The 26606-nt window shown below is 43.5% G+C and overlaps 1 protein-coding gene across 1 annotated transcript; it reads right to left on the bottom strand.

Moving 5' to 3' along the window:
• Positions 1-2779: 2779 nt before the first annotated feature.
• On the bottom strand, positions 2780-26252 carry SMPX (small muscle protein X-linked). The gene is made up of 4 exons (XM_034996898.1): positions 26034-26252; positions 22314-22370; positions 9236-9322; positions 2780-2958 (listed from the first exon to the last, which is right to left on the bottom strand). Exons 2-4 carry the CDS (start codon positions 22350-22352, stop codon positions 2824-2826), a joined length of 261 nt encoding a protein of 86 aa, XP_034852789.1. The 5' UTR covers positions 22353-22370; positions 26034-26252; the 3' UTR covers positions 2780-2823.
• Between the last annotated feature and the right edge of the window lie 354 nt (positions 26253-26606).

Here is a 26606-nt window from a genome sequence, read left to right on the forward strand (position 1 = left end):
CCCTTCTTACTATCTTTTTTTTTTTTAACATATAATGTATTATTTGTTTCAGAGGTACAGGTCTGTGATTCATCGGTCTTAACACAATTCACAGCGCTCACCATAGCACATGCCCTCCTCAATGTCTATCACCCAGCCACCCCATCCCTCCCAGCCCCCACCCCTCCAGCAACCCTCAGTTTGTTTCCTGAGATTAAGAATTTCTCATATCAGTGAGATCATATGATACATGTCTTTCTCTGATTGACATATTTAGCTTGGTATAATACCCTCTAGTTCCATCCATGTCGTTGCAAATGGCAAGATTTCAATTTTTTGATGGTTGCATAATATTCCATTGTATATATATACCACATCTTCTTTATCCATTCATCTGTTGATGGACATCTTGGCTCTTTCCATAGTTTGGCTATTGTGGACATTGCTGCTATAAATATTGGGAGTGCACGTACCCCTTTGGATCCCTACATTTGTATCTTTGGGGTAAATACCCAGTAGTGCAATTGCTGGGCCATACGGTAGCTCTATTTTCAACTTTTTGAGGAACCTCCATACTGTTTTCCAGAGTGGCTGCACCAGCTTGCATTCCCACCAACAGTGTAGGAGGGTTTCCCTTTCTCTGAGCTCATTTTAAATCAGCATTCCTTTGAATCTTCAGAACCAAGTTCTTCTGAAACTGTAACTGGGGTTAAATTTAGGTCGACACAGATTTCATAAAAGCAAAATCCTTTAAAGTTTACATTAAAGTTTCATGTGTCTAACTGGCCTTGTTTGTGTGATGGTAATAAATATCACAAAACATTAATTTCTTCCCTGGGCTTTCTCACAAGAAAGTTCTGCGGCTTTGTCCCAAGCCTATTGGAGTATTTCATCTCAGCTGGGCTATATAAGCAGGACTGAGTGTCATGATACTCCTCATCAACTTGTTTCATTCTGTCATAAATAATAACAAGTATGGGGGCGCCTGGGTGTCTCAGTCGGTTAAGCTTCTGCCTTCAGCTCAGGTCATGATCCCAGGGTCCTGGGATTGAGCCCCGCATCGGGCTCCCTCTCAGCGGGAAGCCTGCTTCTCCCTCTCCCTCTGCCTGCCTGCCTGCCTGCCTGCTTGTGATCTCTCTCTCTTTCTCTCTCTCTGTCAAATAAATAAATATGTAAAAAAAAAAACTTAATAATAACAAGTGTGTCTAGCCACACTTCAGGTCAGTTCCTGCTGGCGTCACTTTGTCCCTATCCAGGTTCCTGGGATTCATTCTAGAGTCAGAGACTCCACGGTATTTTATCCTGACTCCTTTGTTATTTTATGTAACTATGCTGCAAACACCAGATACTGTTGTGTTATTTTAATTCAAAACAGCTCCTCTTTCTCTGTGCTATAAAGAAATCTTTTCCTCAGAACTAACTTGCAAATGTCTTGGTAAGCCAGCATAAGCATGACACAAGGAACATCGCCACTACACTTGGGATTATCTCAGAGAACATTCTGTTCTTCGTTATGTCTACAGGAGAAGGCGTGGCAGGGCTCCAGTGCTGTGCTTGCCTCAACCTACATAGTCAGAGGATTTCACCCTGACACCTATAGGAAGAGTGTAATCCCTCCGTAAGGTGCGTAAGGTGCGGTAGGAGGAAGGGATGAAGCGGAGTAGGAAGCTGAGTGACAGCACTAACTTTGAAGTCACACGCCCTCTTGAGGATGCACGACAGATGGGGAAAACCAGTGTTCCTGTAAGAGTCCTCTCAAGAATGGGAGCAATAAGTGGGTATCATAAGGCTTAACAGAAACAGTGGATACGAGGCTCTTCACACAGTATCTGGCATATGGTATATGATTAACAAATGTTTCTAGTGCTCAGCACATAGCGGACGCTCAGTAAATATCGGTTGAAGAAATGAGCACGTTGATGAACAAATGAATGAATGGGCAGTCAGCCAGGTAAATACCTGTTTTATGTTACCAATATAGATTCCTCTCTTCTAAATTTAAACTTCTGCTTAAGAAATGGAATCAACTGTGCATGGTGGGATTCAGTAATGTTGGATAAAATAGATTTGCTCTCAGGGTCCCACAGGAGAGTTGGAAAGAAAGGACAGGCCAATTCCACATGCCCCCTGCTGGCAGAATTCGCACACGTCAGGTCTGCAGATGGAGGTCAGGGCCGAGCCCTCACCAGAGGGTCATCATTGAACAGATCCAATAACAATGAAAATAAGGTCACAGGTCCTGCCTGCACTGCCTCCTTGGGAGGGTGGCAGGTACAGTTTTGAGCCTGCCCTTCCCTCATGCACATTCTCAGTCATCACTGTGTCCGCATGGTCTGCTTTGCACACACCCGGGTTACTCGTCTCAAGGACTGACCTGGTCTCTACCCCCTTTACACTTCGAGACTTCCTCAGCACCTTGCTCCGATGAGCCTCTCCTCAGGACTAGCTCATCACTCTTTGTGGCATCTGGGTGAGGAAACTGAGGCATGGAACGACAGAGGCCCTCTCCCTGGACCCCAAGATGAAAAGCTCCTCAGGGCCGCCTCCCAAGCATCTTCCTTCTCTCAACCCTGTCCTCCCCCAACTAAGAAGGTGAGCAGAAAGGGGTTGGCAGGCAAACATCGTTGATGGCTCTCTGGCTGGTTCTGAAATATGACAGGCCCCAAAGCTCGGCTTTACCAGAAAACCTTTGCACCAGAAAAACTGGTCTAAAGTGAAGGCCCTGGTACTTAATGAATGCTTCCGGAATTCCAGACTCCTTCTATGGAAGGCTTCCTTAATCCATTTTATAGCGGTTTTTTTAAGTGGAAGGAAATAATTTTTCACTCACCTCCCTTCTTCCAACTACTGCTCAGCTTTGGGGACATACTTCAGTTCACTTTTAATATTCTGGATCTCTGAAAGGTTGACCGCAGGTCCCAGAGGTTTCTTCGCTCCTGGCATTGGCTTCTTCTCCTCATCCGAGGTGGGAGGAACACCCTGAAGGGAAAGAAAAGAAAAAAGGGATCAGCTCACTGAAGAAGGCATTTGGTCTCTGTCAAAGTGTGGTTCTAGCTGCGTCACTTCTTCCTATGCTACTGAGACACTTCCAGAGCTTCCAGAAGATCTGAAGTTTGTAGACAAATACGGAATAAAGTTGGAAGAAGAAAACAAGTCATCTTCACGTGACTTAGAAAACACAAGAGTAGTCAACGTCTGATAACTAACAAAAATTAGACTAGTTAGGATTTGTGTTTCCAAGAGAAGCACCTTACGAGAGCGAATTTAATTTGGCCTCTTAATCCTAATATGCCTGAACAGCAGAGATTTGTAGAATGTTAGTGCACAGTTGGCTCTAACAGTGACTTAGTCCAGAAGCCTAAAATTCTTTTGTTTGGGGTGCACAGTAGCTGCCAGACTTTGTTCCAACATCTCCGGGAAGCATAAACAAACGGATATTGACATACGCAAAAACTTCTCGAACGTGGGTGGCGTGAGATGGAGCCACAGAGGAGGCCCAGTTCTCCCTCCCAGCTTTGGGAACTATTTTCTTTCTTTTTTTTTTTTTTTTTCAGGATTTTATTTATTTATTTGATAGAGAGAGAGAGACAGCGAGAGAGGGAACACAAGCAGGGGGAGTGGGGGAGGGAGAAGCAGGCTTCCTGCTGAGCAGGGAGCCCGATGCGGGGCTCGATCCCAGGACCCTGGGATCATGACCTGAGCCGAAGGCAGACGCTCAACGACTGAGCCACCTAGGCGCCCCTGGGAACGATTTTCAACTTCCTATTATCTAATGTTTTTATGCTGTTGCAGCTTTAGGGCAGGACCACATCCTATACTTTCTTTGCGGCTCCTCCGATGCCTGGTTCAGACGTGCGCACTTGTCCAATGCTGTTCAGCTGATTGATCCCAAGAATGTACCATAATGACAAATACACGTCTCTGTGTACATACGCCAACCAGACCCATTAACAGTGACTATAGACAGTAACAATAACAGAGATCAGTTGCTGTGTGTGGAGCTTAGAATACCCAAGCCATTACTACAGAAGAAAACTGCCTATTAACTCTTTCCTCCTCTGCTAGAGGTGGGATACTCTGCAGCCCCAAAGGAAGGTGTTGGAGGAACATTTGGTCACTATGGCAGCCACAAGAGCACGCCTCCCTGATCAGTTTTCTCCTGGGAGGGTAATTAAATGACCCCAGCTGCTTTGCTCTGCAACCCGCCCATCAGCACGCTGAGGTCACACTTCCTACGGCTGCTCCTGCCCAATGACTGAGTGTCACAGGATCCTAAGGCCTGCCCGTGCCTGGGAGACAAGAGACTCCTGGGGAGGAACTTGGGCTCGAGAATTTTCCTTAGAACTGCAGCGAGGCCTAAGAGGTTTTGCCCCGGCCCTCTGTCACACTCTTCTTCACCCACATCACAGGTCTAACCACCCTCCCATTTTTCCTTAAAAGTGGTTTTGCCAATAAATATTTTGCACGTCTAAGCCTGTCGTTGTGTCGGCTTCTTGGAGGACCCAAACTAACAATCGCAGTGTGGGACTGCCAGGGCTTCATCTGCTCGGCCAACAACTGAGTGAACCAGTACAGCTCCGGGGAAAAGGAGGAAGAAAACACACGTTTGGGCGCCTGGGTGGCTCAGTCGGTTAAGTGTCTGCCTTCGGCTCAGGTCATGATCCCGGGGTCCTGGGATTGAGCCCCGCATCCAGCTCCCTGCTCAGCGGAGAGCCTGCTTCTCCTTCTCCTTCTGCCTGCAGCTCTGCCTACTTGTGTTCTCTCTCTATCTCTCTGCCAAATAAATAAATAAAATCTTTAAAAAAAAAAAAAAAGAGAAAAGAAAGGAAAACACACGTTTGCCTCTGGTTCAAGCCCTAAGGCCCATACTTGTTGCCGGCCTAACCAGCAGCCTTGTAACTTGGGTATTAAAGCTAATGCTGGGCTTTGCCCCCATCTGGCTCCTATGTCTAGTTCTCAAACTGTCTAGAACCTAAAGGAGAAGGGAAGAAACTGTTCAAGATTCCCACCCTCTAACCAATTATTTGGTAGGCATGTTCTTTATAGAATTGCCTGTTTGAGGGGTGAGGCGAAATATAAAATACTGAGGTGCTGTTCTTCTACTAAGGGCTAATGGTTTTTCCTATAGTCATTTTCTTTGAATCTTGGCGCAGCACTGATGAAAGAGCTAACGTGTCTCCCACACAAAATGATAAAGTAATTCAGTGTAGACTGTACCTGTTGTAAATATCTGGAAAATATTGTTTCCTCAGGCCAACGTACATACAGAGCCATAGAATCGGCTTCCTTTTATCATGCACACACACTCATCATTTATAAATGCAGATTTAGAAGCAATCATTAAAACGATTAAACATCCACTTGGAGGACCAGGTATTCGAAAATGTTCTTTCCTAGGCTTTTGGAAAGAGGTTTAAAACAAGGCTATAAATTGGGTTTGTTTTAATATGTGTAGTGGTGAAATGAAAAATGTTTCCTCACTTATGAATGTTCTCATGGTTGTTAGGTGGGTAGATCTTAATAAAGAAGCATGAAGAAGAAAAATGTTTCTAATTCCTTCTGTTAAGTTCCTGGGTACGTCACATTCACTGTGTTTGTAATATCAAAATGTGCTATTTTGGCACATTTAATGTGTAGAGCCAATGTGTGTAGTTACGCGTCTATGTGCAAAGACTTATGTGAACATACACGGATAGAGGATGATAATATTTAATATTAGGCCCTTTCAAGTTATTAAAACCTCAATACACTGTGTTTTTTTAATAAGGTAAGACTTTTAGCAGTTGATTTGGCACAGTCACATATAATGGAAATTATAAGTGGATATTTTCGATCAGTAGACATGACATTGACTCAGGAAGGGGTTAATGGTGGGGCATTTCTTAAACGAATCTTCTCTCGTCTTTTAAAAAAATGGGAATCGGATTCCATTTCTTCTAAAATTTATTATAAGAATTATTAGAAATAAAGGCATGAGTAAGCAGGGCTCCAGATGGCCCCATCTGGCTAATACAGAGTACTTTTTTTTCTTCTGTACATAGATATTTGAATTGAGAAGGGACATGGAAGACATTCTTTGGCTGAAATAAAGAGAGCTGGAGAAAGGGCTTATCAGCCCCAGCACCTTTACCTGTTTCGGGAATGGCTGTTGTCAAGGGAAGCGTCCCCGTGGGGGGTGACAGAGTATTTGTAAAATTTGGCAAAATGGTGAACTGTTTTCCTGCTATCTTACCTTCATGTCCCCCTTTACTACTCGGCGCCCTGTTGAGTTTTCCCCTAACCACACCTCTGTGGGGTGATACAGTCTGCTGTTCCAAGTTACACGTGCTAACTCATGTAATCCTCACGCCAGCCCTATAAACCTGCTACTATTATCCCCGTTTTATAGCTGAGGAAACTGAGACCCAAGGCAGGGAGGGAAGGAGTAAGAGACTTGCCCCTGGCCTCACAGCTAGGAAAGAGTGGGACCGGAATTAAATAGTGTGTCTGCATCTTGTGAAGGGACAAGATGGAGAGGGAAATAATTAACAGAAAGTCCTAACATGCTATTTTCTGGCTTCATAACGATGGAATTACGGTCAAAAGAGAGATTTGGGAGGCAGAGTGGAGGCTTGTCAATACCCTTCAAGTCACTTCAAGCAAGCAGCTGCCTTGTCTCATCCAAAAGGTGGGCCCTGCTTGTAAGGATTTGGCTGTAAGGCCTCTGTGTCGGGCACATGCCAAACTCTGGCTGGGCTGAGCAGACGGACGGTGGGCTCCAGCTCTGTGAGCAGAACAAAGGGCTTACTGAGACAATAGGTGGGCTGGAGACCCAGCCAGTGCTCACAGGCCTGGTCAGACGGCCACAGGCTGATCCTGGCTTCCTGCTGGAGTACATCCTCTTCAAGTATGAGATAGTGTCAGGATTGAGATGGGGGAGTTACTGGCTGTGATTGAGGTGGCCTGTTATGTTCAGGGATGGTATGTTATGATCTCCATTTTATACTGTGATTATCTTCACGCAAGGCTAGGCAACAAATACCAAAACTAGGTATGTAAGCAATTCCAGGTTTGCAAACTAGACAATTTTTTTAAAGTGTGGCTGTAGAATTTATTTTTATTTCAGATTCCATTTTCCCCTCCAAACTATGGAACAAAAGGTGGCAAACCCACAAAATCCTACTTAACGCACCTTGTAGCCAAGCCAGGCTGCCTAACTGCTCCCCTTGCAATGTTGTTTCCAAGAGAAACTTACTCCAAGGTCCAACCTAGACCTTGAGTCATTAGATCCTACCCATACCTAAGACCCCACGAGTCCCGAGAGCTCATTTCTGCTCAGACAGTAATGGAATACCACCCTCAGCTCCACCCTCCCAGCCCATGAGCCTCATGCAAAAGGTATAGCTCAGTTCAAGAAACACTCCTGGGGTCTCTGGGTCTCTGTGGCTACCTCGCTCCCTCCATCCTGTGAAGAATATTGATTAGCCAGTTGTACATGTGACTTATCATAAAGTAGGTGTTCACAAACAGGGTATATCAGTTCTTGTCTATTTTAGAATGTGCTGGAACTGTCAGACAAGAGTGAGAGCAACGTGATTTCCCAACCCCCTAACTGGGACACTTACGAGGAGGAAAGTACCAGTTGTACAGAGAAGAACTGAGGGTCATCTGTACCACAGAGGGAAGATGAGATGCAAGCCTCCAAAACAACTGTTAACATCCGTCAGTTTAGTGAGAAAACTGGGTCAAGCTACCTTTTGACCGACTGCCATGGTAGTGACACACACGGCTTAGTTAATAATTACAGATAAATGGAGGTGTGGGAAGAATTTCCCTGTCCTCTCTTCAACCTCCCCATGCCTTCTTCTTACAACACGCCAAGTAATAGGCCTCGGAGTCCTTCATGAAAATTGGATAATTAGATCAATTGATGAACAATCATTTACTGAACGCTTGCTAGGCTATGCCATGTCCGTTACATATCGCTGACTCCTCTCAGCAACCCTCTGAAGAAAAGAGTGGATCATATTTGGCGGACGTAGACTCAGAAATGCTTGACCAAAGTCCCAAAGGGAGGGCTCATGATCAGGAGTGAACTGGATAGCCAAGTATGTAGCGTCACAGTTTGAGATTATATACCAGAAACGCAGGGTAGTGCTGGGTCTTTTCAACTTGTGCATTCAAAATTTTTATTCATCAAAGGTGACTTAGTGGCAGAAATTCCAGAACTTGGTGGTGTCACTCAAATACTTCATCTCCTTCTTTGAAAAATTATCTTCCTATTGATAAGAGGCTGGAATTACTAACTTAGGACCATGTCAGTAATTATTTACAGGGAAGAAGAGGTTAGATGAGGGACAACCGAAGTTTTATTAGGAAACTTTGAAATGGTGATAGGTGTTCTTTGGGGGCAAATATCAAAAAGGTCACCTACAAAAGTTACAAGAAAAGAGTGCCTTTTTAAAAAGATGAAATACAATTGGCTATGCCCTGTGGCCTTGTTTAATTCCATTTTCCTTGTCTTGTGTGAATGACATGTTCCAAAACTTGAAATTTTTTTTTTCCAGAACCGGACCTTCCAGGTTTCATCAGAAAAGTCACAGTTGGTGAAGGAATCCAGACATTTGGGGGTGGGGGGCACCCTTCTCTATTTAATGCACTTACTCATTTTAGCCTCCATTTCAGCCAAGCGAGCATATGAATTTGGAAGAGGTAAAGGATTAGAGGGAGGAAAAGAAGACAGAAATTGATCGGCTCCTTTGCAAAGTCCTCTTTTCAAAGGAAATACCCAGAGATTGGGGCTTTTTGTTTGAATCCACGAGTAATTTAACATGCTTATTACCTGAGCTCCCACTGGGGTTTGTCACTCATCAGAAGTTGTACCAAAGACATCCTGCTCGGTTCAGTATAAGCTCCGAGGGAAACCTTACCGAGCTAGTGACTCTGGCCAGACCGAGAGCATTTGACAGGCTATTCGCCCCCAACACACACACACACACTCTCACTCAGTCAACAAACTGCATGTTAAACTCAGCATCTTCAAGTAACTGTGGCAGCACTTAAAGAGCTGAAGGGAAGTGAAGAGCAGTGTGTTTCATGGCTAAGTGAGCAAGACAGTCAAAGAAATGTAGACACTATGTGGTGACTCCTTGCCCCACATCCATTCCTGCCTCCCTTGTCCTGGGGAGCCGACCCTCGCCTTGCCTTTGTCCCCGCTCTAGTCAGGAGTCTGGAGGGGAAAGACAGGGCTGAGCTCTGCCAGCTAAGTTTTCCTCACCTCCTCCGCTTCCAGAGTACACTCTTTTCTTCTGGGGGGTTGCCCAGCTCCCGGCCGAAAGGCTCCCATTGGGATGTTGATATTTGCCTAAAAGAAAAAAGCAGGGAAGATTGAGCTCGAAAAGGGTAGGAACTTGCAGTGACACTGGGAGACCGAATTCATTATGAGGAAAAACGCATCTGAAAAGCTTTTAACCTCAAGAAAATTGCCATAATGACAGGACAAAAATATGCAAAGGAAAATTTGACATTTATTACAAATTTCTGGAACTCATCCTTAGGTCTGTGCAGTGATTTCACAATTCCCTGTTGGATAGAAGAATTTCAAGACAGTTTGTTCTGGATGCTGCCCTCCTGCGGTGCTTAATATTTTCCTCTCCCTCAGATGAGGAAGGAACACATAATGACAGGAAGGGAGGAGACAGCAAGCACAGAAGCCATCCCACACCTTAGCCCTCTTTCAGCTTACTTCAGACTCACCCTAGGAGGGCTGCGTTCACACCTCCTAAACCACCTCCTCCTTTCCTTAATGTCCTATGACTGTGCCAGCACTTCCTGAGGTCTCTCCATAAACGACACTCCTCTACCTTCTCCCCAGCACACCACTGTGTGGGTCAGTGCATAAGGAGAGTGCTGGAAAGTCAAGTTCATTGGTGTCACACTTCATAGATTCTTGTCTTTAATTAAGATAACATGTGGGACGCCCGCTTGTGCTCTCTCACTCCCTCTCTCTCTCTGACAAATAAGTAAATAAAAATCTTTTTTAAACAGCATGAATTCTTTAAAAAAAAACAACTTTTTTTTAAGGGGTGCCTGGGTGGCTCAGTTGGTTAAGCATCCGACTCTTGATTTCGGCTCAGGTCATGATCCTGGAGTCCCGGGATCGAGTCCCGCATCGGGCTCCCTGCTCGGCGGGGAGTCTGCTTCTCCCTCTGACCTTCTTCTCGCTTGTGCTCTCTGTCTCTCATTCTCTCTCTCTCAAATAAATAAATAAAATCTTTAAATAAAATAAAATAAAATAAAATAAAATAAATAAATAAATAAAACAACTTTTTTTTAAGGGGTGCCTGGGTGGCTCAGTTGGTTAAGCATCCGACTCTTGATTTCGGCTCAGGTCATGATCTCAGGGTCGTGAGATCAAGCCGTGCATTGGGCTCTGTGCCGGTCATGGAGCCTGCTTAAGATTCTCTCTCTCCCTCTGCCTCTCCCCCCCAATTGTGCTCGCTCTCTCTAAAAACAAAAACAAAAACTTTTTTTAAGGTAGAGCACAATTTTTCCGCTTAAGATAAAGTGTTGCCTTATGAGTAATTGGATATGTGGACTTGAAAAATTGAAATTGCACTTTGCTGTTATGCATGAAAATGATGCCTGAGCAAAAGGGACAAAATATTTTACTACCTTATGATACAGTTTGGACAATTTTGGTGCCACATCAAACAAAATTATTAGGAACTGTAGTAAGGTCCGTTTGGAACTGCCTGATATGAGCTCTGTTGCCAGGGGAATGTTTAACTCAAGACACAGGAAATATCCAGGGTCCATGTTCAGGCAACATGGCAGATCTGTGTTCTCCCAAGAGCAGGAAGTGATGTTTTCCTCCTAGAGTCTTTCCAATTCCCTTTCCTACTAGAATAATGCCGATCCCACAGAAAGGAAACAGATCCAAAGTGTTCATGGAGGGTATCAAAAGAGGTACATCACCATTCCTAGGGCCAACAAACCAAGAGTTTTTTTCATCAGTGTGTACTATATATGCCAAAATATATGTGCAGCACAATTTTAGACGGAAGTATGTTGGAAAGTCTAAGGCTGAGCCTTCTATGCTATTCCTCTGCTTAATAGAAATATCAGGTGGCCTAGAGTGGGAGGAGGGAGGGGCAGAAGGCAAGGGGGAAAATATGTCTTATATGGTGGCAAATATGGTAGCATACTTTATGAATTCCAAGATGCACCTCTTTTAATATCTCTGAAATCAAAATGTGTCTTACAACCAGTGGTTTCTTAAATTTTTAATTGGCACATGTGTTTTATTTTTTAGCAGGACATAACATAATGGTATTTTACAATTGGCAGTGTCTTAGACTGGATGAAACATCATTAGGGTCCTGAAATAAGATCAAAGCCATGTAAATAAAACCCGCAGACAATTATCTATATTGAAGCAATAACTATCTCCATTGCTACAGTTTGATTGAAAAAGGGGGAAAGTAGATATAGGGACTTTGGGGAGAAGGTTAACTGGTTAAAAGTTTAATTGGATCATCACTACCCTGACCCATTTATTAAGCATCTACAGAGGGCATCTTCCTAATGGTGAGTTGAAGTTAATATACAGTTTCTGAAAGACTTGCCTACTAAACTAACCTATTTGATGAAGTGTGCATGCTCTGTAGTGGGTTATAGTTTTCAGTAAAGGAATACATAAGGTCATCCAGGATAATGTATTCGGTAAAGCACATGCTATGGGAACACCACCTTTTCTTGCTGAGTTTAATTTTAGCAATGCGTGTTGCCTCTCCACGGTTAAACGGGTGCCTTCTGCTAGGGCAAAGAGCCCAGGCTAGTACTTGAAAAAATGACAGCTCTTCTGGGTCTCATCTTTCCCGCTTGTAATATGAATATTAGGCTTTGTCAGTGGTTTTCAACCCTTTCAGCTACTGAACGCTTCCTTTAAGTAAAGTATTGTGAGAACATCTAAAATGCAAACTAGGTGGAGATAGAGGTAGAGCTGCTCTGGCTAAGGTGGTAGGGAGTGCAGAACAACATCTGCTTCCCCCAAACCGTGGGCCATGAGCGGTTCCTTCCAGTGAGGAGGGGGGTGCCCAATCTGACAACCATTGAAAGAGATCATCCTTAAGTGGATGAGTATTGACATGTATTTAAAATGTTCGTTCTTGGGGCGCCTGGGTGGCTCAGTCGTTAAGTGTCTGCCTTCGGCTCAGGTCATGATCCCAGGGTCCTGGGATCAAGCCCCGCATCGGGCTCCCTCCTCCGCGGGAAGCCTGTTTCTCCCTCTCCCTCTCCCCCTGCTTGTGATCCTGCTCTCACTGTGTCTCTCTCTGTCAAATAAATAAATAAAATCTTTAAAAAATAAAAAAAATTAATAAAATGTTCGTTCTTTGGCGCCTGGGTGGCTCAGTCGTTAATCGTCTGCCTCGGCTCAGGTCATGATCCCGGGGTCCTGGGATCGAGCCCCGCATCAGGCTCCCTGCTCCGCGGGAAGCCTGCTTCTCCCTCCCCCACTCCCCCTGCTTGTGTTCCCGCTCTCGCTGTGTCTCTCTCTGTCAAATAAATAAATAAAATCTTTGAAAATAAAATAAAATAAAATGTTCGTTCTTCCCATTGTTAGGTTGTCTGTAATTTACTTTTAACCAGCATAGACCGTGTGATATTTTATATGTTCATGTTGGTTTAAACTGCAGCTCTAGAGAATTCTACTGCTCTAAGTGGGAGTTTATCCTCGTAGGGTGGTGATGAGGTGGTAAAATATCACTAAGACCACATTCCCACGGTTGCTACTCCAAGTCCTTCTGTTAGCCATCTGTCCACTAACACCTGAGGTTTTGATGTCTGAAGAAATGTCAATAGGGGGAATAATAGCATGAGCATTAGAAATGGCTCTTGTTAAAGAAATTAGAGGAGGTTAGGGTATGTAGATTGGTTAAAATGGTTTGGAGACAATCCCTCCCCCCTGCTGAACAGAGTGTCAGAATCTGAGAGCCTACACATTGCATCTTCAGAGACCGAGCTCGAGGAGTGATCCCTAAATGGGCCTGTCTCCAGCCACTGATAATGAGGATTTCCAGCTGGGTGCTGCCACCGAGGGGCACAGAATCTCCACCTGCCTCATGTGAGCCTGTTACGTGAGGGGACAGTCACTTGGAGCACTTAAAGGCACAAGAGCCGAGGCTTCCTGGAGCTCACGGACAGACTGCATGGACGGTTTTGTGCTGGCTTACTAATGAATGTGCGTTTAATAAACGTCTGTACATGTGGCAGAGTTGGGTTTGAGACTGGCTTTCATCTTAACCCCATGCGAGGTTGGGGGTAGTAACTACTCCCCAGCCACCCACCACACACTCCTTTAGCCGCCCCCAAGCCCCGATTCAGCCTAGGCCCTACAGCCTCACAACAAACTGCTGAGGAAAAAACTGAGCCTCAGAGAAGTTAGATGTCACACAAAGAGTTCGAGGAAAAGCCAAGATTCCAAATCAGAGCTGCCTGACCTTAGGGACAGACCTTTTGACTCTATCAAGGCCCCTCCAAAGAGCTCTTTTTACTTGACCAAAGTGAGCTCTAACCACTCTAAAATGTTCTAAACTGCACAAAAATTACAGCTTACACTTTGAGAGTGGCCTTGGAAAAGGGGCACACAAAATGGATAATTCCAAAATAGGTGTCAAAGAAAAGCCACATTGAAAAATGAGCCATTAACTCAGTGACTTGATGCTTTTTCATCTTTAAGGCATCACTCAAGAAACCAGGAACCTAAATGGGTTTTTGACAGCAAATATTGACAGGATCCAAAGCAGCCCAAGAACGCGTCAAATATCCAGTCATTAATGTACACCTGAAGGGAGTGGCAGAAGAGTGATTTGTAAATGATTAGAGATGTTTCATTAATATAATTGTAGGGTGGCGATATTTGAGTGACAAATTATAGACTAAATTATAGCCATAAGAAAAATTCCTTATAACTTGAATTTGATAGAAAAACATAGACCTTAGCTCTCTTTTTTATTCCACGGCCAGAGAATTGAGTCATACTGTTGTTTTTCACTGATTCACTCTGTTCGAATTCAAATAAAATATCTCAATGATTAATTTTTCCATCTGCAAATTGGGTATGGTATTCGCTATTCAAAATGGATTTCAAATATAAGGTACATTTTTATGAAAGAAAATGGAGTCAGTCCAGGTCATTGATGTTCAACTTTCTCTGTGTTGAGGTGACTCCCTATCATTGATGTGATTAGACTTTTTCTAGATTTGTTTATTGTACAAGGTTGGACTTCTTCCTTCTCATTATAGACTCTGTATAAATGCAAACGAGGCAGGCTTTTGTTTTTTTCCTTTTATAACACATTCCCTTGCATTTCTTTTCCCTCCTTGAGTTTTATTCATCTTAGATATTTTTAAATATGCCTGGACGCAGCAAGCCCAGCGCATCGCTTTCCCAAGCTATACCTAATTTGTACATCCTCGAAGTTAGGAATGGAAAAAAATCTACTAGATCATCTTTTGCCAGAACAGGATACAGTTCCCTGATAATGGACCTATCTGATGTGAAATGAATACTACACTTGATCTCACCAGGTGAAGAAAAGTAGAAAGAATTCCCTGTAAGTTAATTCCACTACTCCCTTAATTATTTGTATTGTTCTCCTGCTTGGCTCCAGGCTTTGAGCCCGAGGATTCTGGAAACAGTATTCCCTCCCCAGCCACTCCTGTGTGACTTCCAATGGAGTGACATCTTCTCTCCCCAGTGGGTTGGATTCTGATAGCTGCCCGCCACTGACTCCCTTCAATCCCTATCCACTTCGCTTTCCATAGCCAGTGTTCTCTTATCTCTCCCTCCCTGTCCTCCCTGTTGGTGCCCACTCTGTCTCTCCTTTCAGTGTTGAGGCTTTTGGAGTTTCCTCCCATTGCATATTTGTTTCAGATAACCCCCCCACACACTGATTCTATCTTTAGTTTTCAAAGGTCTCCAGCCGCTCCAGCCAGAATCTATAGCCACCCCGACCATGCCATCCTCCCAGGCCACAGGCAGAGGAAACCCTACAGGGTTGCATTTTGCAGTATTTCTTTCTGCACTTTCCTATTCTTAGTGCCCTAGACTTTCTCTGAATGGAGCAGGAGATGACATTTTGAGATTTCTAGCATCTTCATAGAAGACTTTCAGAAAGAGCTGAAATAGCTGATTAGAAAATGAAATTCTTGGGGCGCCTGGGTGGCTCAGATGGTTAAGCATCTGCCTTCGGCTCAGGTCATGATCCCAGGGTCCTGGGATCAAGCCCCGCATTGGGCTCCTGCCTCAGCGGGGAGCCTGCTTCTCCCTCTCCCTCTGCCTCTCTCCCTGTTCATGCTTTCTCTCTCTCTCTCTCTCTGTATCTCTGTGTCTCAAATGAATAAATAAAATCTAAAAAAAAAAAAAGAAGAAAATGAGATTCTTATTTGATTTAGTAGCCTAAATTAAGAGAGACAGATGAACCTACCAACTAAAATACAGTCCAACCTATTTTAAAATACAGTTCTATATCACTAGAATGTAACTTCTTTGTCTTTAGGGATTCTTGAAATCTGGAAAGGATTCAGAACATACAAAACTTACCCTCTCGACACAACCTTGAGAAATTCCCACTCAGCCACTGTCCATCACCCATGGTGTTCCACACTGAAAGGTTTTCTCCTCTCTCTCTCTCTCTCTCTCTCTCTGTTCTCATCACTTTTTTTCAGTAATTTCCTGAATGGTTCAACTGTAGTGTTGTCATCCAGGGAAAAGCAGATTTCAAGAATGCATTATGGCTATTAACATAATGTGTACAAATGATTGAGGGCAAGTCATATATCTGAGGTACTTGTAAAGGTCAGCCTCAAGAAATGACATCTTTTGGCCAACATATAGACTACTTGCTTCATGTTACTAATATGGAGCCCTGGTCAGAGTAGCAAAGATTATCAGCTGGAGGTAGCACTGAACCCACTCTAGAGTCAGTCTGCCAACATTCAACTTCTGGCTACATGTTAAAGAAACCAGGGTTAGAAATGATAAACAATGTATTGTAGTGGTTTATATAAGAAAGAAGCTGTAGATCCATGATCAAAGAAAAGGCTTTGACTCTACATTAAAACAAGTGGCAAATGAAAGTTCATTTTTAATTTTTAAATTTAAATTATATGTTAAAGGAAGGTATGTATCATAATGTTATTTTTAGCTTTGACCAATGTATTTGGTTACTGGCCAGACATGGGTAGTGATAGTTTATTCCTTCATACCAAGGATCGTCATGGACCTGGAATCCTTTTTAAACTAGAAACCCCAGTCAGGAGGCACTTATAGTCTCTGACACCTGTCTGTAAAAACTTTGGTCAGGCTGTTTTCTTCTTCCATGGAGCCTTTATGCCCTGGGCAATGGGAAGTGGAAGAGCAATGATAATGGGTGGGGAAGGGAAAGAAATATTAAAGCTTGGGGCTTCACGATATTCTGTTCTGCACATGGATTGGGTGGCAACGGACAAGTTCCCATAAGAGGCCACAAACTAACGATGCAAGGTTCATGTAATCATTCCTTTAAAATGTATAATAAGAGTTAGGTTTACTCTCACAAGCAGCTTGGTTAAGTGAATTAAGCAGAGAGGTAGTAATTCAGTGGCCATGGCTGTTTGTATTTTGAGACCATGCTTGTCACCAAGTCTCTTTACTTTGTACTTTTCACTCCCAGCCAACTTACATTTAAGATGACTTTATTTTTTTTTAAGATTTTATTTATTAATTTGACAGAGAGAGACACAGCAAGAGAGGGAACACAACAAGGGGGAGTGGGAGAGGGAGAAGCAGGCTTCCTGCTGAGCAGGGAGCCCGATGTGGGGCTCGAACCCAGGACCCTGAGATCATGACCTGAGCCGAAGGCAGACACTTAACAACTGAGCCACCCAGGCGCCCTTAAGATGACTTTAATCAGGGTGGGCTATTAGCTTCTTCCCTAAAATGCTGACACTCTTTCTGAATGTCACTTGAGCTCTTTAAAAGGCAGGACCCGGCTTCGTATTTATGATTACTCTAGTTAGATGGTCCCACCCACTCCTCCATCCTCACTCTCCATGCCAGGGTGGGGATGGTAAGTAATGAGACTAGAGAATGTTGTAGAGTGGTTCCACACATGGGCTTTGGGATCAGATAACTTGATCTCGGGTCCTGACTCTCACAAGCTATGTGATCCTGGGTGAGTTGTTTCACTTCTCTAAACCTTTCATTATAATTCATGGAGATCTCATTGCACTGTGCCAAGTACATAGTAAACCCTGAAGAAATTGTGACTATTATTATAATCCTAATAATAAACCTTAGAAGTTATTCTCAGGAAGTTCAAAGATTATTAGAAGCTACGCAGAGGCTTGGAGGCCATATAATGCAACACCTTCCTTTGCAGATCATGGAGACCAGGGGGTTGAAGTCACAGAGCAGGGCTAAGACTAGGGCACAGGACTCTTTTCCATTCAACCATGAAGCTCACGGATCTCATGAGAGAGGACAAATAATACTCAGCTCACTTTGGTCAACGGCAGAGAGAAAAGCCAGTGATGACCCAGAGAACACTGGCTCTGGGTGGGCTGAGGCCCTAGGGAGGCCCATGGTAGTTTCCAAAGGGGGTGTGTTCGGGAGGAAGGGGAAGGACGGGCAGGTGCTGCCAGCGACCAATGTCACTTGGTCTCGTTAGAAAGACCTGCCGAGCAGATCACCGAAGGGACTGGATTTCCCAGCAGCTCTAGCTTTCCCCACCTGTCATGTCAAATGTTTTCATCTGAAGGATCAGCCCCACTACGCTGAGTGTGCTGATGTTACCTTGGTTGTAACTCCATCCCCATCAACAGTGGGGTGTAACAAGCAGCCTGGAGAGTACAGAATGAGGGCCAGTAAACTATGGCCCATGGACCAAATCCAACCTGCCACCTGTTTTTATAAATAAAGTGGCATTGGCACACAGCCACCCTCATTCATTTATGCATTGCCTATGTCTGCTTTTGTGCTCTAATGGCAGAGTTGGGTAGTTAGAACAGAGACCCAATGATGTGCAAATCCTAAAATATTCACAATCTTGCCCTTTATAGAAAAGATTTGCCGACATCTGGTATACAGCCTTATAGCTGCTTTGGGAGACAAAGGCCCTGTCCAGGCAAAGGAAGGATCAATTGATTCCTTCAGGATATTTTTATGTCCCGGGCATAAATGTGATTTCATTAGTACAACTGAAAAGAAACATCGACTTAGATAGAATTCCCTTACAATTCAAAGGCCACCTTTTCCATGTGGGTATGAAAGACAGCTGTCCAAGCCCTCTCAGGGCAGTTCTGGCCTCCCTGTTAATCTGGGGCATGGAGGGGATGGAACCAGTTGAAGAGAAACCAAGGCCATTTCAAGCTTTACTTGGGCAGTTAGAAGAGTCATCTCTTAAGGAACTGTGTGCTATAAACCAGGCACTTGCCATTCATTAGTTTATTCATTATAACAATCCTTTCAAGTAGTATGATTGTCCCCATTTTACAGAAGGGTAAACTAAGGGTGAATGAAGGTCCCAGAGTGAGTGAGTGCCAGGCAGAGATTTGTAACCATTTGGCTCCATGTTGTCTGATGCACATAGGCGCAGTAGTTCAACTATCTAAATGCCTAACTGTTTTAAGTATAGCTGACAGTGGCTTAAGTTTGCTCAATCCAGACAAAATAGAGATCGAAGTCATTATTTTCTAGAAGTTTCACTGCAAAATACTATGCTGCCAAATACTCATTTGAAAGTTCCTGTATGTTTTGAAAACTCTGCCTACATCAACCACTTTCTTAAAAAATACAAAGCCATTAGGAAGTTATGGACTCTGAGAAATCCTGCAGTAAAAATCCTATTCAACTTCGCTGAATTTAGTGTTTCCCAAACACTTTATCATGGAACCCTTTAATTAACAAATGACATCCCATAAAACTAGTATTCCAAGAGACACACCTTGGGAACTGTTGAACTAGATGATGGTGTAGATGGTGATATGGTGATGATGATGATGATAATGACTGATGACTGATGATAACAGCTAATATTTATTAAGCAATTAAAACCAGCCAGGCACTGGCCTAAGCATTCACATGTATTAATTCATTTAACTCTCACAGCAACCCTATGAGACCAGTACTGTTATTAAATCCCCCACTCGATAGATGAGAAAACCAAAGCACAAAGAAGATAAACAACTTGCCCAAAGTCACACAGCTAGTAAGGCCTGGAGACAACAAGCTCCTCAAACAGAGGGATCAGGTATCAATTCATCTTTGCATGGCCTGCACTTTGCACAGTGCCTGTCACGAAGACCCAGGAAATGACAGTTGAACTGCATTGGAAATAAGATCCTAATAAAAAGGAGAAGAAGGGGTGCCTGGGTGGCTCATTCGTTAAGCATCTGCCTTCGGCTCAGGTCATGATCCTGAGGTCCTGGGATCAAGCCCCACATCGGGCTCCCTGCTCCACGGGAGGCCTGCTTCTCCCTCTCCCACTCCCCCTGCTTGTGTTCCCTCTCTCTCTGTGTCTCTCTCTGTCACATAAATGAATAAAATCTTTTAAAAAAATAAAATAAAAAGGAGAAGCAACTAGAACATGTTGAATAGAACATTTAACATCTTTAAGTGGTATTTACACAATGAGGGCACTCCTCATCATTTGGGGTTTCTATTTGTTCTAGACATGACTGTACCCTAGATAATGTTACTACTATAAACCATTTCTACAGTGTAACCGTTTTCAAATTTTATTTAATAGACCCTACTTTAGGTTAATGAAGAGATGATAGAAAAATATCAGATAGTACAGATCCTATTTAGCCACGAGAAATAATATTTCATTTGAAGGTGCATTAAGTTAGGCATAAAATATATTGAAAGAGGCAAAACCACATCCATAAGGAAGCACTCTATTGCCTTTGTTGGTAGAGTGGATGGAATTTTTTAAATGCAGTAAAACAACACTTACTGAGAAGAGTCCATAGCAGCTTTTTAAATATTACAGACCTAAAAATATATCAAGGTCAGAATTAGTAGATAAAATACTGGTGAATTTTCAGCGTAGATTTGAGGGAAGCCAGAAAGCACTAAGGAAGAAAAATCAACACACTTTCAGCTTTAAAAGGAAGAGAAACAAAGACAGACTAAGAGAAGACTATGTTTTTGTGTCCTGCAAAATAAAAAGGAAATTTTTTTTTTAAAGATTTTATTTATTTATTTGAGAGAGAGAATGAGATAGAGAGCATGAGAGGGGGGAGGGTCAGAGAGAAAAGCACACTCCCGGGGCGCCTGGGTGGCTCAGTTGGTTAAGCGACTGCCTTCGGCTCAGGTCATGATCCCGGAGTCCCGGGATCGAGTCCCACGTCGGGCTCCCTGCTCGGCAGGGAGTCTGCTTCTCCCTCTGACCCTCCTCCCTCTCATGCTCTCTGTCTCTCATTCTCTCTGTCTCAAATAAATTTAAAAAAAAAAGAAAAGAAAAGAAAAGCACACTCCCTGCTGATCAGGGAGCCCAACGTGGGACTCGATCCCGGGACTCCAGGATCATGACCTGAGCCGAAGGCAGTCGCTTAACCAACTGAGCCACCCAGGGGCCCTAAAAAGGAAATTTTATGTTTAGCACCTTGGGAGCTTCAAAAGCAGTGATTAAATGGTATTATTTCTCATCACGTTAACAAAGAACATTCCTGAATGATAATTACTATGATAATAGTTGACCCTTAATGAGGGCTTACTGTGCTGTTTTAAGTAACTTGTATGTGTAGCTCTAGGACGTGAGCACTGTTATCATCCCCATTTTACAGATGTAGAAAGAGAAGCAGAGAGATAAAGTAGTTTTCCCGTGATTCCACACCTGTATGGATTAAGGATTCAAACTCCAGTAAAGAAGGTTCAAAGGCTCAAGGATGCCCACAGGTCTGGGAGGCAAAATAAATTCCACTACCAATGTCAAGGTATGTCAAAGACTCACTAGGTAGACACAAAAGGGCCAAACATGGCAATGCGGAGTTGGATCCTTGCCAATAGGCTCTTCCTTGGTAGTTCATTCTATGACAAGTGTCCAGGGGTTGTAATACATCTTGCCACTTAAGAAGCCCATCCACTTAAGACTGTGCATTAGTCTTGAGAGGTTAAAGATCTGTCCCTCCACCCACCTCTACCACTGGCATGTGCTAGGATTTCTAACCCCACAACCTGGCCACATGCACGCCCTTCCAAAATACGGTCAATCACTTATGTTTATGCTGTGATGGTGTATCAGACCCCAAATATTCAGGAACTGTGCCACACGTCCTGCGGTATTCGGAAAAGTCCAGGAAAAAAAAAAGTTTAAACGTTCCTTTAGAGGTAGCATGGATGACTCAAGGTCAATGCAAGAGAAAGATGGAATGTTACAATAAAGGATCATGCCCGGCATCACAGTGTGGGGGCCATTTGAGAATTAAGCACAAAAACCTTAAGAGAATAACAAGTATGGAGTAAAAACAAATACTGAAAGTTATTTTCATAATTGTATTTGTGTTCCAAAATGCCTGTGTCCCCCTCCCCTTTTTTGGGGTGACTCTTAAGTCAGTTGAAGCAACCAAAGAATTTGTTTGCTGGGAAGGCATGAGGAAATATAACAGCACCCAGACTTTACACGATGCATACCCAAGCCTTAGAAAGGACGCTTGACAAGAAATGATATGTTCTAAACAGATGGGTCAACAAATTCAGTTAGATATAAAAATGGGAAGTGAATTTTTCAATTCGTATCAATGAGCCTATCAAAAACATGTACATCAGGGCGCCTGGGAGGTTCAGTCAGTTAAGCGGCTGCCTTCAGCTCAGGTCATGATCCCAGGCTGCTGGGATCGAGCCCCGCATCGGGCTCCCTGCTCCGCGGGAAGCCTGCTTCTCCCTCTCCCACTCCCCCTGCTTGTGTTCCCTCTCTCGCTCTCTCTGTCAAATAAATAAAATCCTCAAATATATATATATATGTATATATATATATGTATATATATATATATATATATATATATATATATATATATATACACATTGAAAACCATATCCAAAAACTAAACACTGCATTTTTGTAGACGGTCAATTAATTCTCATAACTTTGATTGTCTCACAATTCAGCACAATTGAACACTAGCTTCTCCCTCCTCAGTCCTACCTTCCCAACCTCAGATCCTGTCTCATTCGTGCCCTAGGGGTCAGTCTTTTCTTGAAGTGAATTACCAAGTTAGGAGTGAACAATCGCAAAAGGTCTGATTTATTAAAGCAAACAAGCGAGGAGTCGCAGAGCTGATGTTAAAATGCAAATACACCTACTTACCTGGATGGCTCTGACATTGGAAACCGGCTGTTTTGACATATTCACGGGGTCTTATCCCTAAAAAAACAAGTGAGAAACTGTTAGAGGTGGCGGCATTCAGATTCTCCGGCTTGATAAATTAGAACTTAACTCATGATTCAACTGGGCAGTCACCCCTTTCAGTGGCCCTATATTCTTTCAGTCTCAGTTTCTGAAGTTACTTAGAGACTCTCCTTCCCAATGCCTCGGGGAGAGGGAACACTAGAGCGCCCAGATAAATCATTCAGGAGGAGAAAGGCTGAGATGCCTCGCCCCTGATCGAATGATAGGCAATCAGAAACTTGAAAGGCCCTATCATCCCCTTCCCTGCCCTCCTGCCCCCACTGCCGAGAGCAGCAAAGCAAAGGGGTTGTGGGAATAAAACATCTTTGTCTGGGGCCTCGGAAGCTCTCCGCTTGAAACTGAACGAGCTGTTGCCAGGGCTGTGTGTCAGCCCATTGGGAGCTCCTCCTCTCCATTGAGCACCCAAAGAGAAAGGGCCTGGACTACGTCCGCACTACTGTGCCGCCCTCTGCCCGCCGCGCACGCACGCATCTGTTCCACCCGGGGTCCTGGGAGACGCTGTGAGCCCCGGGCCACCATCTCCCCACTCTGGGTGTCCGGGACCCAGGCTCTGTAAACACAGGCAGCCGCAAGCCTCGCCCGGCCGCTTTGCTTTTAACGGAAGAGACTCACAAGGCAAATAAGGATTTACACGACCATGTCATTTCCCCAAGATATAGCAGTGTTTCCTTCCCAAAGGACTTGTGCTTTCTCTCAGGTGGGGAGACCTGACTTACAGGTGACTAGTGGCCAAGGTTTGCTGGTGGGAGGGGCACGGGGGACAGCCCGGCTTGGGCCTGTTCTCGCACCTCTAAGTATTGTCATAGCTGGGTCTATGACATGTTGACAGGCCCAACGGGAAAAGTTAAAAAATTCAGGGAATGGAAAACATGCTGACACGTTTTAGATTTAAACCCAAACCATACAATGGGTTGGCTGACTTTTCCTCTACTGCCTGGTGTAAATGCATGTGCTAACCTGTGAGCACATGAACACAGGCAGCAGGATGGGCGTTTGCGACCCGTCCCGCGTCACATGGCCAGTGTCACTCAACATTTCTAGACCCTTTTCCTCTCCCTTAAATTTTACCTGATTCTTAGGCTGTGGTGAGAATCAAAATGACATAATGTTCCCAAAACTGCCTCGGGAACTCTAGAGCATGATGCAAATATTGATGGTTTCATCGCCATTGTCCACAGCTCATGACTTTTCAGTAATTTACTGACCTACAGCTTCAAGTACAGAGTAAGAATTGACGTAGTGACAACGCCCCTCACCACTTGTACATATAAAAGATCTGAGAACTCTGAAGAACATTGTTTTTGAGATCTTCAAAGTCGTAGGCCCTGTTATATGAAGTTAAACAATTACATAATTTTTAAAAATCTCTAGTATATCCAAACATAAGTCTTTGGAGTCACATTCATGAAAACAATGAGTTTTTTCTTTTTTTAAGTTTCACCTGCATGTTTTGGTAGTAGATAGATATAGCTAGCCTCCATCCAGAAGGGTCTAGGTAGAATTATTCTTGCTTTGGTTAAAAAGTTAAAAAGCAACAACAAATTGAACAATGAGGACTGCATTTTTCTCTATGATATGTTTCAAATAGATTTCTATCTTCCGCGCAGTGTCAAAGAGTCAATGAAGGCTTTTTAATTTTCGGATCTAGGATACACAGTTCAACATCAAAAGGAAAAGTTTGGTAGTTTAATTTTTAATGTTTCTATTCCTCAAAAGCTATTAGAAGTCATGCAAAGCAACAATTCTCTCAGGACTTTAAACATCTCAGCATATAGTTTTCTCTCTGCATGTACAACTACAGTTTAACCAATATCACTTGGGAACTTACAAAAAGTTACTGCACATCGATTTGAAACACAGGAAGTAGGAAGTTTCTTTTGTTATTACAATAGCATGTTGAAATGTAAAAAAGAAATCAGGCATCGAATGATTGTGTTATTTATATTGCATTGATTTTTTTTTTAATTAGGCTGATTTTGTTTTTTCACTACACCATTGGATCGCTTTGTTTTTTGTGGACCTCTGAGCCTAAAGGACAGATAGACCTTGGGCCTCGTCTCCTGTATGGCCTTGGTATATCTCATTTGCATATGAATTCCTTCTGAACATATATGTCAATCTGCGATAGAGACATCTTTAGAAAGTTGGTCAGATCCCAGCTCTCATTCCTTGCAAACAGGCTGTATAACATTTGTGTAAATCCGTCCTGCAGCAGTTCCCACTGTCCTCATTATTCGCAGAGAAATCAGGGCAAAGCACACTGATGAATAAAAATAGACAGTGTTCCCTGGCTGTTTCCCTGGCCATGCATTCACCTCCGTTAGGGATGCAGTGTAGAATGCACCTGCTTTCTTTATCTGCGTGCCTCGTCCCACAACCAAAAAACACAGCTATGTCTTAGAGGCACAATTCTACTCACAGCTGACCACAGCTTTTCATCCGAAGAGGTACCGTTTAAAGTACTCTATTACTGTGTCTCCTGGTTCTGGCTAAAATTTGGAAACGTGGAAAGTTCGACAAGACATATATTGACTTTTACAAAGCCTATACTATAAAGGAAATGTTTGCCAGCTTAGCACAGTTGTGTTGGGTTTTCCTGGAAGATCTGCAAGTCAGTGGGGAACTTTAATGGGGTCTGTATGCTGAGTCATATACAATATACCTCTGCTGGTTTTTTGATTGGGCGACACCTAAAATCTGACTTCTAAGTAAGACTCTTTCCCTTACTAAAAATTTGTCAACATTAATATCACTAATTTAATAAGAAGGGATTCAGAGTAAAATAAATCAATATTTGGATAGAAGGGGCTTTGTTTGTTCTTTTTAAAGGTCTATTAGATGGCTAAAGCTCACTCTCAAAGGGAATTATCTTCTGTCCTGAAGCTAAAAATAATTCCTGAGAAGGGTGTAGAAAGATGTTCAGCTGTCTGAACTGACTAACTCCTTATTCACTTTGCCTGAAATATGCCGAGAGGCAAGAGGCACTCATCGTTGCCGGGTCTCAGAACCCGGTGCCCACACAGAGAAAGACAGGTACTGCCCTCCACCCTGCTGGGTACAGGGAATGCCGTGACCAAAGCAGGGCTTTCGAAAAGATGGTTTTGTGATGTTAATCAATCTGTACGTTGATGGAACTTTATCATTGAGGCCAAGCCTGGCGCTGAGGGAGAGGGGAGAAGCACTTTAAACTTGTACTAGGTAACAATAATTTGCATTTAGGTAAATCAGAGAGCTAGCATGATAGCCTTCCTCTGCTGCAGTTTCTCCTGATTATTTCTAGGCTTCCAGCCCGAATCGGTCTGCAGCTGACTGACTGTAACCCTGGCCATAAGAATGAAAATGACATAGATACATTCATCCTCTGTGGACTGTGAAAATTTTCTTAATGTCACAATCAATGAAAAGTACTTTTAGTTCAATATTCTTTCAAACAGCTCCCCCAAACACACACAATTTCTAAAAACAGAATCAGCAACACCACCAATGAATAGTGAATTTACAAGGAAGATACATCCACTAGTTACAAGCCTACAAAGTTATAAGTAGTCACTTCAAGTTAGGTATCAAGGAAATTTCCTTCAGAAAGCCCAGTTGCCCGAGCTGGGTCCTCCTGCTTACCTGCTCTATGTATTTGTTTACTGCTTAAGGAAAGTCCCAGGCAGCCAGGTGCAAGAATACAAGGCTCCTCAGAAGGTGGAAGGGGCGCCCGGTGTCCTCTGAGCTGTGATCTCAATTCCGATGCTTTGCATGTGGCTGAAATAGCTCAAGTGCTCGGTGCCTCACTTGGTACTGAGAGCTGCTCTCTGCTCGGGGCTGGAGGGAAACTCGGTGTAAGGCTAAGTGTTAAAGAGAATTCCTGTCATAGCTCACAGTTGTTCTTCCTAAATATAGAGTTTGATACAAGCCATATACTGGCTGCCTCCGAAAGGCTTGACCGTGCTGAAAGCAGGGCTCAAATGTCAGCCGGAAGGTGGCTACGGAATCTTCCTGCCCTCCTAATCTTCCAGAAGATGCTGGCTGCACTTTCTCACATGTTCTGAGGGGGCACAGTGAAGTTTGAAAAGTAGGAAAAGTTTCTATCTTTAGCGTTATTATCTGGAGGCCAGAAGACGAGGAGCATTGGATAAAAATTAGACAGAAGCAGCATGGCCCCAACCTTCTTAGCAGGGGCACCGACATCAAGCACCTTTT

The sequence above is a fragment of the Mirounga leonina genome, unplaced genomic scaffold (genome assembly GCF_011800145.1).
Source record: "Mirounga leonina isolate KUSES-001 unplaced genomic scaffold, KU_Mleo_1.0 Mir_101595, whole genome shotgun sequence".
Taxonomy (NCBI): domain Eukaryota; kingdom Metazoa; phylum Chordata; class Mammalia; order Carnivora; family Phocidae; genus Mirounga; species Mirounga leonina.